Source organism: Panthera onca, chromosome Y (assembly GCF_046562875.1).
Source record: "Panthera onca isolate mPanOnc1 chromosome Y, mPanOnc1 haplotype 2, whole genome shotgun sequence".
Lineage (NCBI taxonomy): Eukaryota > Metazoa > Chordata > Mammalia > Carnivora > Felidae > Panthera > Panthera onca.
Window position 1 is genome coordinate 12,153,590 of NC_138358.1, and position 14,823 is coordinate 12,168,412.

Genomic DNA, 14,823 nt, shown 5'->3' on the forward strand with positions numbered 1-14,823 from the left:
TTTATTTCACTCAGCATAATACCCTCCAGTTCCTTCCACGTTGCTGCAAATGGCTGGGTTCCATTCTTTCTCATTGCCAAGTAGTACTCCATTGTATATATAAACCACATCTTCTTTATCCATTCGTCAGTTGATGGACATTTAGGCTCTTTCCATAATTTGGCTGTTGTTGAAAGCGCTGCTGTAAACATTGTGGTACATGTGCCCCCATGAATCAACACTCCTGTATCCTTTGGATAAATTCCTAGTAGTCCTATTGATGGGTCATAGAGTGGTTCTATTTTTAATTTTTTGAGGAGCCTCCACACTGTTTTCCAGAGCGGCTGCACCAGTTTGCATTCCCACCAACAGTGCAAGAGGGTTCCCGTTTCTCCACATCCTCTCCAGCATCTATATAGTCTCCTGTTGTGCATTTTAGCCACCCTGACCAGTGTGAGGTGGTATATCAGTGTGGCTTTGATTTTTATTTCCCTGATGGTGAGTGACGTTGAGCATCTTTTCATGTGTCAGTTGGTCATCTGGAGGTCTTCTTTGGAGAAGTGTCTGTTCATGTCTTCCACCCATTTCTTCAGTGGATTATTTGTTTTTCAGGTTCTGAGTTTGATAAGTTCTGTATAGATTTTGGGTACTAGCCCTTTATCCGATATGTCCTTTGCAGGTATCTTCTCTCATTCCGTCGGTTGCCTTTTTGTTTTGTTGATTGTTTCCTTCACTGTGCAGAAGCTTTTTATCTTGATGAGGTCCCAATAGTTCATTTTTGCTTTTAATTCCTCGTCTTTGGTGATGTGTTGAGCAAGAAATTGCTGGGGCTGAGGTCAAAGAGGTAGTTGCCTGCTTCCTCCTCTAGGGTTTTGATGGCTTCCTGTCTCATGTTTAGGTCTTTCATCCATGTTGAGTTTACTTTGTGTATGGTGTAAGAAATGGTCTAGTTTCATTCTTCTGCATGTTGCTGTCCAGTTCTCCCAGCACCATTTGCTAACGAGACTGTCTTTTTTCCATTGGATACTCTTTCCTGCTTTGTCAAAGATTAATTGGCCATACATTTGTGGGTCCAATTCTGCGTTCTCTATTCTGTTCCATTGGTCTATGTGTCTGTTTTTGTGCCAATACCATACCGTCTTGATGATTACAGCTTTGTAATAGAGGCTAAAGTCTGGGATTATGATGCTTCCTGCTTTGGTTTTCTTTTTCAATATTACTTTGGCTATTCGGGGCTTTTGTGGTTCCATACAAATTTTAGGATTGTTTGTTCTAGCTTTGAGAAGAATGTCGGTACAATTTTGTTGAGATTTCATTGTATTTTATTATTACTTTAAAAAAATTTAATGTTTATTTTTGAGACAGAGAGAACAGAGCCTGAATGGGGGAGGGTCAGAGAGAGGGAGACACAGAATCTGAAGCAGGCTCCAGGCTCTGAGCTGTCAGCACGGATCCCGATGCGGGGCTTGAACTCACAAACGGTGAGATCATGACTTGAACTGAAGTCAGACGCTTAACTGACTGAGCCACCCAGGCACCTCTGTATTTTATTATTTAAAAAAAATTTTTTTAAGTTTATTTATTTATTTTGTGTGTGAGAGAGACAGAGGGAGCAGGGGAGGGGCAGAGAGAGAGAGGGAGAGAGAGAGAATCCCAAGCAGGCTCTGCACCATCAGCACAGAGCCCGATGTGGGGCTTGAACTCACGAGCCGTGAGATATCATGACCTGAGCGGAAGACAAGAGTCTCATGCTTAACCAACGGAGCCACCCCGGCACCCCGCATTTACTCACTTCTAATGCTCATGGCTCTGCGGGTGGCCAGGGTGGATACCACTAAGAACCAAGTATGGCATAGTGGTTTCACCCAGGCCCTCAAACTGGGGACTTGTGCTCTCCTGTCCTGGCACATCCTGTGACCTGTGCACTCCTCAGGGTCCCCACATTTCTGGCGGCTGAATGGCTTAAAGCCACCTGAGTGTGTATCTTGTGCGAGAAGAAAGCCCACGATCTTGTGAAAATGAAGACCTTAAATCTGTTCTTGTTTCTGTTCATCTGGGTCTGTCTGAAACGCAGCCAGAGGGACAGTGGCTGTGTGAGACCACTAGGTGGCGCCAGAGAGCTCTTTCCCCACAGCCTGCCAGACCAGCATCCTCACAGCATTGTGATTGAATGAACACTTGGGTCCAGAACGTCGTCCTCTCTCTTATTGGCATGAATCCAGCCGTTTTAGGTAGTCAGAGGGGCTGAGAAACAGAAGGTAGCTGGAACCTTCCCAAATACATTCATTATGCACTAGGAAATTCAAAGGACCTGATGAAAAGCCCATTATGTTTTAGGAAAACGTCACTATCCCCAATAGCCAGAATATCCTTATGTGTAGCTTATAGGTACAACCTTTTCACTGGGTGATTTTTTTTTTTAAAGCTCTTAATTTCTGCTGTGGTTGTCAACTATGTCTTCTTGGAATAGACATGCATCTATATGTGTTATTTTTTTATTTTATTTTTTAATGTTTAGCTGTTTTTGAGAGAGCAAGAGACAGAACATGAGCAGGGGAGGGGCAGAGAGAGAGAGAGAGAGAGAGAGAGAGAGAGAGAGAGGGAGGGAGACACAGAATCTGAAACGGGCTCCAGGCTCTGAGCTGTCAGCACAGAGCCCAACGCGGGGCTCGAACTCACAGACTGTGAGATCATGACCTGAGCCGAAGTCGGCCACTTAACCGACTGAGCCACGCAGGCACCCCTGTATTGTCTTTTTAAAAAGGAGGGAGTGCGTGCACTCTTGGAGCCCTGCTGCCCCCCACCCCCAAGTCAGCCAGCGCATATCCCAGTCTTGCCATGTGCTGGGTTGGAACACGTTGCCACAGATTATAAGGCATTTTCTTTTTCAGGCTTCCTTTTTTTATTTGTTTCCTTTGCCTCCACTCTCAGTCTAGTTTATTTCCTTCATTAATTAAGTATAAAGGAAGATGAAACACATCCTTGATGCGATAGCACAGAAAATGCCACCTGAACACGAGACTCACGTAGCCAGAACCTTCCTCACGAGGATTTGGAGAAACTCGACGAGGTACACTTTGGGATTTCAATCCCCTTACTTCTGTGGTGTGATGAAGTTGTCTGTTTTTTTGCTCTTGTTCATGGGGAAACTCCTGAAGTCAACACATTCCACATTTTGCCACCCATCTACTTTTCCTCCTTAATTATGAGTTGTCAGAACGTTTTTACTTTAACGTTTATGTATTTGTTTTTGAGGGAGGCGCAGAGAGAGAGAGGGAGAGAGAGAGAATCCCAAGCAGGCTCCACACTGTCAGCGTGGCTGGAACACAGGAACCGTGAGGTCACGACCTGCGCCGCAATCAAGAGTCAGACACTTAAGTGACTCGGCCACTCAGGCGCCCCGTGAGTTGCCAGAAGGTTTAAGTTATACATACTTTTCAGATTTCTTTAATCCTCTTTACTACTGTTTTGAAAGAGCGTGTGTGTGTTCGAACACACGAGCCGGGCAAGGGCAGAGGAGGAGAGAGAGTCCCAAGCAGGCTCCACACCCAGCCCAGAGCCCATCGTGGGGCTCAATCTCATGACGCTGGGATCACGACCTGAGCCGAAGTCAAGAATCAGACGCTGAACTGACTGAGCCACCCAAGCACCCCAGGTTTCTTTAATATGCTTTTAACATTAATATCCTTTAATGTCTTTGCCTGCCTGGAAGAATGTCTGCTCTCTGTCAAGCATCTAGAGAGGCTCGGTTTGAGCCTCTTGAGCTGCCGACTGGCCACAGTGAGCAAGTTCTGTCCCAAATTGGAGACGTGGAGACATGGAGACTGGGAGAAGCAGGTGCGTGGCTCTCCTCACACACCACCGTTTTCTTGGATGCTCTGTGAACATTTACATGGCAGCTGTAGGGATTTGCGACTGAACCTCCCTTATCATTCCCAGGCGGTGTAGCCAAAAAAAGAATAAGCCACCGATGGGAGGGTGCGGACAGGGGCGCAGGAGCCCAGGAAGACGCTGCATACTGTGTTCACAAGTCCTGGCTGAACGGACTAGAGTCGTCGTTCTAGGGCATCATGAATTCACACGATGGGGACCCTTAGCTGACTTCACAGGCACTTGAGAGGCTCAGAGGAATGAATGCGCCTCTGCTAGTCTCAGTTAATGTCAAGATGTCTGCGTTTACTTAGTGAAGTGAGTAAATAGAAGTCATCCAGGGATGCCTGGGGGTCAGTCGGTTAAGCATCTGACTCTTGCTTTTGGCTCAGGTCGTGATTTCACGGTGCAGGAGTTGGAGCCCTGCGATGGGCTTTGTGCTCACAGTGCAGAACCTGCTCAGGACTCTCTCTCTCTCTCTCTCTGTCTCTCTCTCTCTGCCCCTCCCCTGCTCTCTGTCTCTCTCTCAAAATAAATAAATAAACTTTAAAAAAAAGGAAGTGGTCTAAACTGTGTGTGACCCGGCTGAGCTGGGGACCCCCTGCACTTCTCTCTAGTGCATCTCTCCTCCTCAAGGAGGCTGACGGCTGTGTGCCTAGCTATGCTGAAACAGGAAAGACAGAAGAGTCCTTCCAGGGTCCTACTGATGGCTGAGGCGAGGACAAGATTTATTTACCTGTTTAGAGCAAAAATTGAAGAATAAGGCTTAGTTCACATTTTGGAGCTCATGACTCTCACTCTGCCTTAGGATGGGTTCTGCATTAATAAAAGTTAACAATTTTTCATATCCAGATACCGTGGAAAGCCCCGGAATCAATGCTATCAGTCACGCGGGAGTAGCTGTAACATATTTCCGTGTCTCACTCCCGTCTTGGCACAGGGTTGTCCTTTATTTGCAATTCCTGAGTTGTCTGCGTTTTTTTTTGTTTTTTTGTTCTTTTCAGGAAGAATGAACTGAGCTGGAGGCCTCACTCCTGGCATGCCACCAAGTTCTCTGATAGCCACCCCGACACATCAGCATCTCCGTTCCCCTCTGCCAGCTCCTGTCCTTCCTGGCACGGCCGTCACCACCCCAGGTAGGCACTGTTTCCCACTGGGATGGACGGTGTTCGACATTCCACCAACGCCCATGACTTCCCAGCCCTGCCACAACAGCACCTTTCTTGACTTCAGCGTGATTTTCTTTTCTTTTCTTTTCTTTTCTTTTCTTTTCTTTTCTTTTCTTTTCTTTTCTTTTCTTTTCTTTTCTTTTCATTCCTTTCCTTTCTTTTTTTTTTTTTTTTTTTAACATTTATCTGTCTTTGAGACAGAGAGACAAAGAGTGAGCAGAGGAGGGGCAGAGAGAGAGAGGGAGACACAGAATCTGAAGGAGGCTCCAGACTCTGAGCAGTCAGCATAGAGCCCGATTTGGGGCTTGAATTCATGAACGGCGAGATCATGACCTGAGTCAAAGTCCTATGCTTAACCAACTGAGCCACCCAGGCACCCCTCTTTTTTTTTTTAATTTATTTATTTTGAGAGAGAGAGAGAGAGACACCGTGCCAGTGGTGGAGGAGCAGAGAGAGAGGAAGAGAGAGAGAATCCCAAGCAGGTTCTGCACTGTCAGCGCAGAGCCCCATGCAGGTCTCTAACTCACAAACGGTACAATCATGACCTGAGCCGAAATCAACAGTCAGAGGCTTTTTTTCTGATGAGGAAAAGCTGCTGACACACCATTACCAGTAGAAATGTCTAAATTCTTCACTGGGTAGGTAGGTGTCCAAGCCTTGAAAACAAAAACTAGGAGCACCTGGGTGGCCCAGTTGGTTAAGCATCTGACTTCGGCTCAGGTCATGATCTCGTGGTTCGCAAACCCCATGTCAGGCTCTATGCTGACAGCTCAGAGCCTGGAACCTGCTTTGGATTCTGTGTCTCCCTCTCTCTCTTCCCCCGCCCCTGCCCACACTTTGTGTCTCTGTCTCTCTCTCTCTCTCTCTCTCTATGTCTCTCTCTCTCTCTCTCTCTCTCAAAAAAAAAAAAAAATTAACATTAAAAAAAAAGAAAACAAAAACTAAAACACCAAGGGCAAGGATGAACAAGTGTGCTTTCTCATTTATGTTGTTTAATAAATCAGGAGCTTGGCGACTTACCTTTTTGGGCTGAATCCCTTTGGGCCAGCCAGGTCGGTGGTCCTGAGCTGAGTGGGAGGGCTGTCCGTCCACCCATGTGTCTACAGCAACCACCCTTCTTCTGAGACTTTTATGTGCACATTAGAAGGCAGAAGCGGGGCGCCTGGGTGGCTCAGTTGGTTGAGCCTCTGACTTGGGCTCAGGTCATAATCTCACGGTCCGTGAGTTCGAGCCCCACGTCGGGCTCTGTGCTGACAGCTCGGAGCCTGGAGCCTACTTGAGATTCTGTCCCCCTGTCTCTTGCTGCCCCTCCCCCCTCACACTCTGTCTTTCTCTGTCTCTCAAAAATAAATAAACATTAAAAAATCTTAAGAAAAAGAAGACAGGCTCTGCCTAAGGGTTCGGCAAGTGTATTCCAGCGAGGCTCCCAGGCCGTTCTCTTAAGCATCAACACCCTTTCCCCAGCCCCCAGGGCTCTCCTTATAGAGGAAATCAGGGCTTCACAGCCCACATGCCAGGGTGCCATCCAGCCTCGGGGGCCCAGGGGTGCTTTCCCACTGAGCAGGAGACCCAGATGCTGGGAGTTGTAGGTCAGTGGATGGAGGGGGAGTTCTGGGCTACCTGGAGTCCACATTTCAGGGCCAGAAGGGCTAATGTGTCAGGCAGGTGTGTGGCCACACCACAGGGGTGTTGGCTGGAGGAGGCCTCTCCTGGCCACCTTGGGTGAGTGGCCAGCGTCCTCACAAGTCTCATATTAAAAGGATGATGGCTCTGTCTCCCTCTCTCAAAATAAATAAATAAACTTAAAAAAATTTTTAGAGAGGGGGGGAGACGCCTGGCTGCCTCAGTGGGTTAAGCGTCCGACTTCGGCTCAGGTCACGATCTCATGCTTCAAGCCCAGCTTCGGGCTTCTCGCTGACAGTGCAGAGCCTGCTTGGGATTGTCTCTTGTCTCCCTCTCACCCTCTCTCACCCCCCCCCCCAAATAAATAAGTAAACTTAATATTTTTTAAGCAGGGTGGCTTTGGGTGTGTGCGAGCCCATGTATGAGTGTGTATATGTATGTATATGTACAGGTGTATCTGTAAGTGTGGCGTGTGCACATGTATGCAAGTGCATGCTTGCGCGTGTGTGCTTGAATGTATGTGTTTGTGTATGTGAGTGTGCGTGCATATCTGTTATGGAAGGGCATTTGTGCCTGTGTGTGTAGAGCTAACGTAACCATCTCAAAATCAGTTTTTGATCATTAGTAAACACCGGTCTGCTACAAACTTCTGAAGTACTTCTGTGAAGGCAATACATCTCAGTGCATTGACCTGTTGAAAGTGACAAGAGATGATGGTATTTGGAGTCCAGGGTATTTTTGAAAAACCACAGATTCTCAACTGCGTAGTAAAAGTTAAGTGAAAAGTGGGCCTTTTATTTTCATTATCAAAGTGATGTAAAGTAATACGATTTCCATTAAGCCCATTTGGTGGTTTGTTGATGACAGAATCACGTTTGCTGCCCACATGCATGTGGGAACGGTGCTGGGCACTATTTATAGCTGCCCAGACCTCAAATGTTACAGAGAAATCACCTCCAGGGCACTGAGGGGAGGGTGCAGGAGAACCGCCTCCTGTTCTGTCTGAGAGGGGCACTGCTCTGTCCTTTTAGGAAAGGGTATACAAGCCAACAGTCCCCTGCCTTCAGGACAATGTCACTGTCCCCGGTAGCTGCCGTATCCTCAGAACTTGTAGATGGAGCCCTTGTTGTGTGTTTTCGTTGGTTCTCTTGTTCATTTGTTTGTTTTATAAATGGTCAGTGACGTGCTTTTCTAAATGTTTGTTTTTTTTGAGAGAGAGAGAGAGAGAGAGGGAGAGAGAGAGAGAGAGAGAGAGTGAGAGAGGGAGCACACAAGAACAGGGGAGGGGCAGAGAGAGAGGGAGAGACAGAATCCCAGGGAGGCTCTGCGCTGTCAGCCCAGAGCCCGACTTGTGGCTCCAACTCACAAACCCTGAGACCGTGACCTGAGCCAACATCAAGAGTCGGACGCTTAACCCACTGAGCCACCCAGGCGCCCCTTGTGTTTTGTTTTTGTTTTTGTTTTTTTGGGGGAGTGGGTTGCAATTTTATTTTTATTTATTTATTTTTTTTCCAATATATGAAGTTTATTGTCAAATTGGTTTCCATACAACACCCAGTGCTCATCCCAACCCTTGTGTTTGTTTTAAGAGTGATTTCGCCAGTTCGGTTTCCTGTGTCCTTGCCCTAATCACACATTTTTCCCATTCATCCTGGTTCTCCCCAAACCTAAAGTTGCCAGGGTTGTGGTAGTTTTTCTTGTTTTTTGTTTCTTACCTTGAAGCCTGAATGTTCCAGCTTTGTTGAACTTTAATGAAAACAGTTTTTTCTTTTTTTAAATATTTATTTTTGAGAGAGAGAGAGAGAGAGAGAGAGAGTAGGGGAATAGGTAGAGAGCTAGGGAGACAGAGAATCCCAAGCAGGCTCCACGCTGCCAGCTCAGAGCCCCACACGGGGCTTGAAACCAGAAACTGTAAGACCGTAATCTGAGCCAAAATCAAGAGTGGGATGCTCAACTGACTGAGTCACCCAGGCTCCCCACGGAAGCATTTTTAACATGCTTGGATAAGTAGTTTTACCATCGAGAGCCATTAGCCTCCTATATACACTGTCACTACCTCATAGAATAACTGATTCCTTAACAAACATATCTCCCAGCTTGTAGCAACAAACCTGATTTTGTATTTCCCTGTCTTAGGCCCCATCCTGCTTCAGAACCAGTATTTTTGGCATTCAGGTACAGCTCCAGTGAACTCTGTCAAGTTAATGAGTCCCCTGAGCACGGCAGTGTTTGTTTTGCTAAGAAAGCCTGTGGCTTGGGTCCTTTATCAAATATTCCATTAACTGAGAGTTAAGAGGAGCTCTTGGTACTTTAATATTTGGGTGTGGAAAAGTAACGCTATCTCTGGATTTCCCCTTTTAATTTGAAAATTATCGTTATTTGGGGCACTGGGGCGGCTCACTCGGTTAAGCATCCAACTTGTCCTGGTCTCACTGTTCGTGAGTTCGAGCCCCACATCGGGCTCTGCGCTGACAGCTCAGAGCCTGTTTTGGATTCTCCCTCTCTCCCTCTCTCTCTGCCCCTCCCTGCTCTCTCTCTCTCCCTCTCTCTCTCTCTCTCTCAAAATAAATAAATAAACGTAAAAAAATTTTAAAAAGAAAAGAGAAAATTACTGTCATTTGATTGCTTCTTCGGTTTTAGTAATCCATAAGAAGAATCCTTTTATACGCTAAACCCCGGGGTCCACAGTCTTGTTCTTTGAGGGGGCAGGTAGGGAATATTTTAGGCTTCATGGGTCTCTGTCGGTTGCAGGTACCCAGCTCTGCCGTTGTAGCTCAGAAGTATTCACAAACAGTGTGTAAACAAATGGCCATAATTGTGTTCCAATCACAGCTTATCTGTGAGTGCTGCAATGTGAATTTCCTGTCATTTTCACGGGTCACAGAATAATCTTTTTTAAAAAAGTCTTTAATGTTAATTTATTTTTGAGAGAGAGAGAGAGAGAGAGAGAGAGAGAGACAGAATGCGAGCAGAGGAGGGACAGAGAGAGAGGGAGACATAGAATCCGAAGCAGGCTCCATCCAGGCTCTGAGCTGTCAGCACAGAGCCCGACGCGCAGCTCAAACTCACGAGCCGTGAGATCATGACCCGAGCCGAAGTTGAACGCTTAACCCACTGAGCCACCCGGGCGCCCCGGCATCTGGACGTTTCTGTGTGGGGCCAGCTGTGTTCTTGGTCCTGCTCTCCTCATTTGTCCCCTTTACTATTGCTCGCTTCAAAAGCAAACTCTTCTCTCTGGTTCTTTCCTCCTAGTTCTTCCTCCCATGACCTGTCTGGCACGTGGGAGCACACGAATCTACAGCGTACCTCTGACCACTTTAGTTCCCTGGGGAGCGTCGACAGCCTGGACCACCCTTCCCAGCCCTACCCCTCCAGACGCCTCTCCGCCGCCAGGTCCAATGGCAGCATCGACCACCTGGGCGGCCCGAGCAAGCGGGACTCAGCTTACGGCTCATTCTCCACCAGCTCCAGCACGCCCGACCACACCTTGCCCAAGGCTGATGCGTCCTCTGCAGAGAACATCCTCTACAACGTGGGCCTGGGGGAGGCCTCCAGGCCGGGCGGCCGGCAGGGCCAGGCTGCCAGTGACCCCCAGGGCCTGGAGGACAGGCTCGGGTACTTGCCACCCCGGGCCCCCCGTGACGGCAGCAGAAGCCCCAGGCCAGAGGACAGTCCTGAGACCAAGCTGGCCACCCCTGGGAAATCAAATTTGGGACCGGTTTGGTATGTCCCCGATAAGAGAAAAGCACCTTCCTCCCCTCCTCCACCACCTCCCCCTCTCCGCAGTGACAGCTTCACTGCCACCAAGAGCCACGAGAAGGCCCAGGGCCCTCCACTCTCAGACACCGCCAGTGTGCAGCACTTTCCAGGCCCACCCCGGGCCCAGCCCCGCAGTGACTGGAGATCAGAGCCCACCAGTCAGCAGTGGAGGCCGGCACGGCCCGGCAATGGGAAGAGAGTCGGGAGCTCGGGCCCTGCGCCCCACGTCCCCCTGGACGGTGGGGTGCCGACCCCTGACCACAGGCCGGGCGGCCTCCCGGGGGCCCCTGGCCGGCTTCAGGCCTCCCTGTCCAGCACGGACGTGCGTTTCCCGCAGGCCTCCTTTGGCTGCCAGCACCCGCGCCAGTACAGTGACGAGAGTCCCTTCTGCCACGACGGCCCCAGGGCCGCCTCGTCGCTGAGGGAGCAGCACTGTGTGGCCGTCCCTGGTGGCTGCCAGGAGCCTTCTGCCCACCGTGTCCAGGACGACGGCCCCGCTCGGCTCAGGTGGCCCGGTGCCACTGAGCAGAAGGGCGACAGCGGTGGGCAGAGCCGCTACTACTGTGTGACCAGCAGACAGTGCCCACAGGCAAGCGCCCAGGCGGGACAGCCCCACGAGGAATACTGGCAGTCTGACAGGGCCGCAGAAGCCCACGAACTCCCCACTGAGCACCCGATGGGCCACGGGCCCTGGGGTCACATCCGCCAGCACGAGGAGGAGGCCCCGCACACCCGTGAGAGCGACCAGGCAGCCAAGGGCCACCCCATGGGAAGCGAGGAGCCACAGACAGCCGCCCACTGGGCAGGAGCCGCGGGGAAGGAAGCCGCCGACGGCTTCCTGTGGGCCGCGGGAGAAAGCAGCAAGATCTCCCCTCAGAAGACACCTATGCTGCACTCGCTGGCCCGGGAGGGGGCGCGCCCGCCCGACGACGGCCCGGGAGCTGGTGCCGAAAGGCCGCCCCCGTTCGATGGCCAGGTGGGCAGAGCCACCCGGAGAAGCGACCGCTTTGCCACCACCCTGAGGAACGAGGTCCAGATGCGCCGAGCCAACCTGCAGAAGAGCAGAAGCACGGTGGCGCTGGCTGGGGCCGACGAGGCGGCTCGGGAGGCCAGCGGCTGGCAGGTGGAGCCGGGAGGCGTCCCCGGCGCCTCCCCAGAAGGTTCCTTCCGGGGCACCTATAAAGACCACCTGAAGGAGGCCCAAGCCCGGGTCCTGAGGGCCACGTCCTTTAAGCGCCGCGACTTGGAGCCCAGCCCGGCCGATCGTCCCGCGGGGTCAGCAGAGCCGCGGACTGAGGAGCACAGCACACATCTGGATGCCGCCCCCCACTTCTGGGAGGGGGGCCTGCCCAAGCCGTCCCCGTCTGGAGGGGGCCTGCCGCACGTTCCCCGCATTGGGGCCCGGAAACGGTTCACGGTGCAACAGAAGCTGAAATCGTACTCCGAACCCAAGAAAATGAACGAGGTGGGGCTCGCAGGGCCCGATCGCCCCCACCGGCACCCGGGTGCGTCCGAGGACACCGTGGGCACATTCGCCGACAGGTGCAAGTTTTTTGAGGAAAGCAGCAGACCCATTCACCAGAGACCTGGGCAGAGGCAAGCGCTCTGTGGATTCCCGAAGGAGAAGCTGGAGAGGCCGCGGACAGCGGGCCACGGGTACGAAGGTGCAGAGCCTTCGTTCCAGAACAGGGCCCACACGACCTCCTTTGGAGAGAACCCCAGCAGTCACGGAAAAACGGCGAACATGGGAAAACCAGAACCGTCTCAGAGACTTGGAACCTTTACTGAGTATCAAGCCTCTTGGAGGGAACAGAGAAACACTCTAGAAGCCAGGAGTTCTGGGCGGTATCACTCAGCGGATGACATCTTGGACGCAGGTCTGGATCAACACGAGAGGCCACAGTACGTTCATGGAAGGTCCCGTTCCTCACCATCCACAGACCCCTACAAACAGGTAAGGTTTGTGCCCCAACCAAGGAAGAGCTGCCCCGGGCTGCTGTCTTAAGGCACATGTAGGATGCCCTGAAAATACGATGGCCCAATGTCAGTGTCGCTTGTGTCCCGCCGTTTGGGCATCGTTTGTGTGCACCGGCTCTTCTCGTGTCAACTTGTGTGAAAGGTACCTGGGGACTAAACAGGTACATCCATGACAATTTAACTCCGTATCCGTGTGCCTGTCCTGAGTCCCCGGCCTCCCCATCGTCACTTGCTTCGGCTGTCTTTCCTCATAATTAGCTTGCCCCAACCTTAACACCACGTAAAGAATTTGGGGGGAAGCCTAGAAAATGGTCAGTTCTCTGAAATGCAAAGGGGTGAAGACAGTGTATGATACACGATAGCCACTCTTCAAATGCTGAGGCCTTTAAAATTTTTAATATTTGTTCCTTGTAGTATTTTTTTTCAAATATGTTTGGATTCCTCCAGAACAAATGTAATTAAACATGCAATGCATTAAACTGTTGCACTTTTTATAAGGTGAGAATTCTTTTTATTTTTTTTATTAAAAAGAATTTTTTTAAGTTTATTTTGAGAGAGAGCGAGTGAATGAGCAGGGGAGGGGCGGGGGGAGAATCCCAAGCAGACTCCATGCTATCAGCACAGAGCCCAGTGCGGGTCGCAGACTCACAAACTGTGAGATCGTGACCCCAGCTGAAACCAAGAGTCAGACGCTTTAACTGAGCCACCCAGGCGCTTCTATGAGCTAAGAGTCCTAATGCTGAAAGTTGACTTCAAGCTTTCTAGGAAATTTAAAGAAAACATTCCAGTGTCATCTCGCCTCTTTCTCTCTCTCTCTCTCTCAAAATATAAATAAACATTAAAAAAAATTTTTTTTAAAAAAGAACCAGTAGTAGGTTCAATACACAATATTCAGGGGGTGCCTAGCCTTAGTCGGTTGAGCGCCTTTTTTTTTTTTTAATGTTTATTCATTTTTGAGAGACACAGTGCAAGCGGGGGAGGGGAGAGAGAGAGAGAGACAAACAGAATCTGAAGCCGGGTCCAAGCTGTCAGCACAGTCTGACACGGGGCTTGAACTCAAGGACGGTGAGACCATGACCTGAGGCAATGTCAGACGCTTAACCGACTGAACCACCCAGGTGCCCCAAGCGTCTGTCTCTTGATTTCAGCTCAGGTCACCATCTCACAGTCCATGGGTTCAAGCCCTGTGTCAGGCTGTGTGCTGTCCGTGCAGAGCCTGCTTCGGATCCTGTCTCCCTCTCTCTCAGCCCCTCCCCAGCTCGCTCTCTCGCTCTCTCTCTCTCTCAAAAATAAATAAATACTAAAAAACAACAGTTTGGAGAGCGGAGCTTGTGAGCCTTGTGGCTGAGTGTCATTACAAGGCGGCAGGCTGCGTCCTCGCCTCCGCGGCACAGGCTCGCGGGGCAAACCCACAATGAGGGGGTTCATAATAATAGATGTCTTGAGGAAGGCAGCTTGATGATTCGGTGTCTCACTGTGCTGCTCTTGGCAGGAAGCTGCCATCGAACCACAACAGCAAGTGGGGGACGCTGGTGAGCACAGGCAACTTTCTGCCACCATCCGGGCCGAGGAGGGATGCCCTAATCCGAGGTGGGTGAATTCTGGATTTGGGGTTGCTAAGAAGACATCTTGGAGGTGGCCTTCTCGATGGTGGGTGAATGCTTGGTTCACGTGATTGGGCCTCTGGTGGTTTTTTTGCCAAATCCAGCATGGCTGCTAACTGGATGCAGTTTCCAGCACCTCAGCGTCCCCGCTGCAGACGTGGTGCCGTTTGAGCAGAGCCTGTAGCCCTGCGCCGCCTCCAGCAGAAGCGTCTCAAGGGCGAAGATGTCTTCTGATGCCATCGTGCCTTTTTTTTTTTTTTTTTTTTTTTGGTTCTTAAAATGGCTGCTGTGTTTTCTGTACAGTACGGTTCTTTATGTTCACAGAATGAGAAATCCAGTGTAATGTGCTTGAATGAAATGCTCTATCCAGAATGCTCGTTGAAAGGATGCTTTAATGATCTAGTACACAGCTGGGCTGCCGGGGCGTGGTCTCCAAATTGGAGTTGCCTGCGAAGATTGTCAGAAAGGAATGGAGCCAGCCTTTCTAAATCGGGCTTATTTCGAGCTCGAAAATAGAAATCAAGTCCGTTGGCTCCTCAAGAGGATCTGAAGGACTGGTGGATGGTAGCAGTGTTATTAGCACGTTGTGTGCCGTAGTTCTCAAATGTGGCCAGTGTAGCTGTTTGACTGTAGTGAGGATAGAATTTAGACTGATTAAGTAAATGAATCAATAGTGTCATCTCGCCCTTGATACGCACGAGGAGGGAGGGAGATGGAAGCGTAGAACACTGTAGGACCTGTGGTATCAGCTTATTTTGAGAGGGCTGATAGGGGCACCTGGGTGGCTCAGTCGGTTGAGCGTCCACCTTTAGCTCAGGTCAGGATCTCACGGTTCGTGAGTT

General features: G+C 50.2%; 1 protein-coding gene across 1 annotated transcript; it reads left to right on the top strand.

The window, feature by feature from the left end:
* The first annotated feature begins 3,796 nt into the window (after window positions 1-3,796).
* On the top strand, window positions 3,797-14,165 carry LOC145715037 (protein Shroom2-like). Its single transcript, XM_081794623.1, has 5 exons — window positions 3,797-3,816; window positions 4,854-4,985; window positions 9,894-12,354; window positions 13,870-13,967; window positions 14,108-14,165. The coding sequence occupies exons 1-5, from the start codon at window positions 3,797-3,799 to the stop codon at window positions 14,163-14,165; spliced, it is 2,769 nt and encodes a 922-aa protein (XP_081650749.1).
* Window positions 14,166-14,823: the final 658 nt, after the last annotated feature.

Coding starts and splice junctions, on each gene's coding strand:
- LOC145715037 (XM_081794623.1), top strand. CDS start 3,797: ATGGAGACTGGGAGAAGCAG. Junction 3,817..4,853: donor ATGGAGACTGGGAGAAGCAG/GTGCGTGGCTCT, acceptor TGTTCTTTTCAG/GAAGAATGAACTGAGCTGGA. Junction 13,968..14,107: donor GAGGGATGCCCTAATCCGAG/GTGGGTGAATTC, acceptor AACTGGATGCAG/TTTCCAGCACCTCAGCGTCC.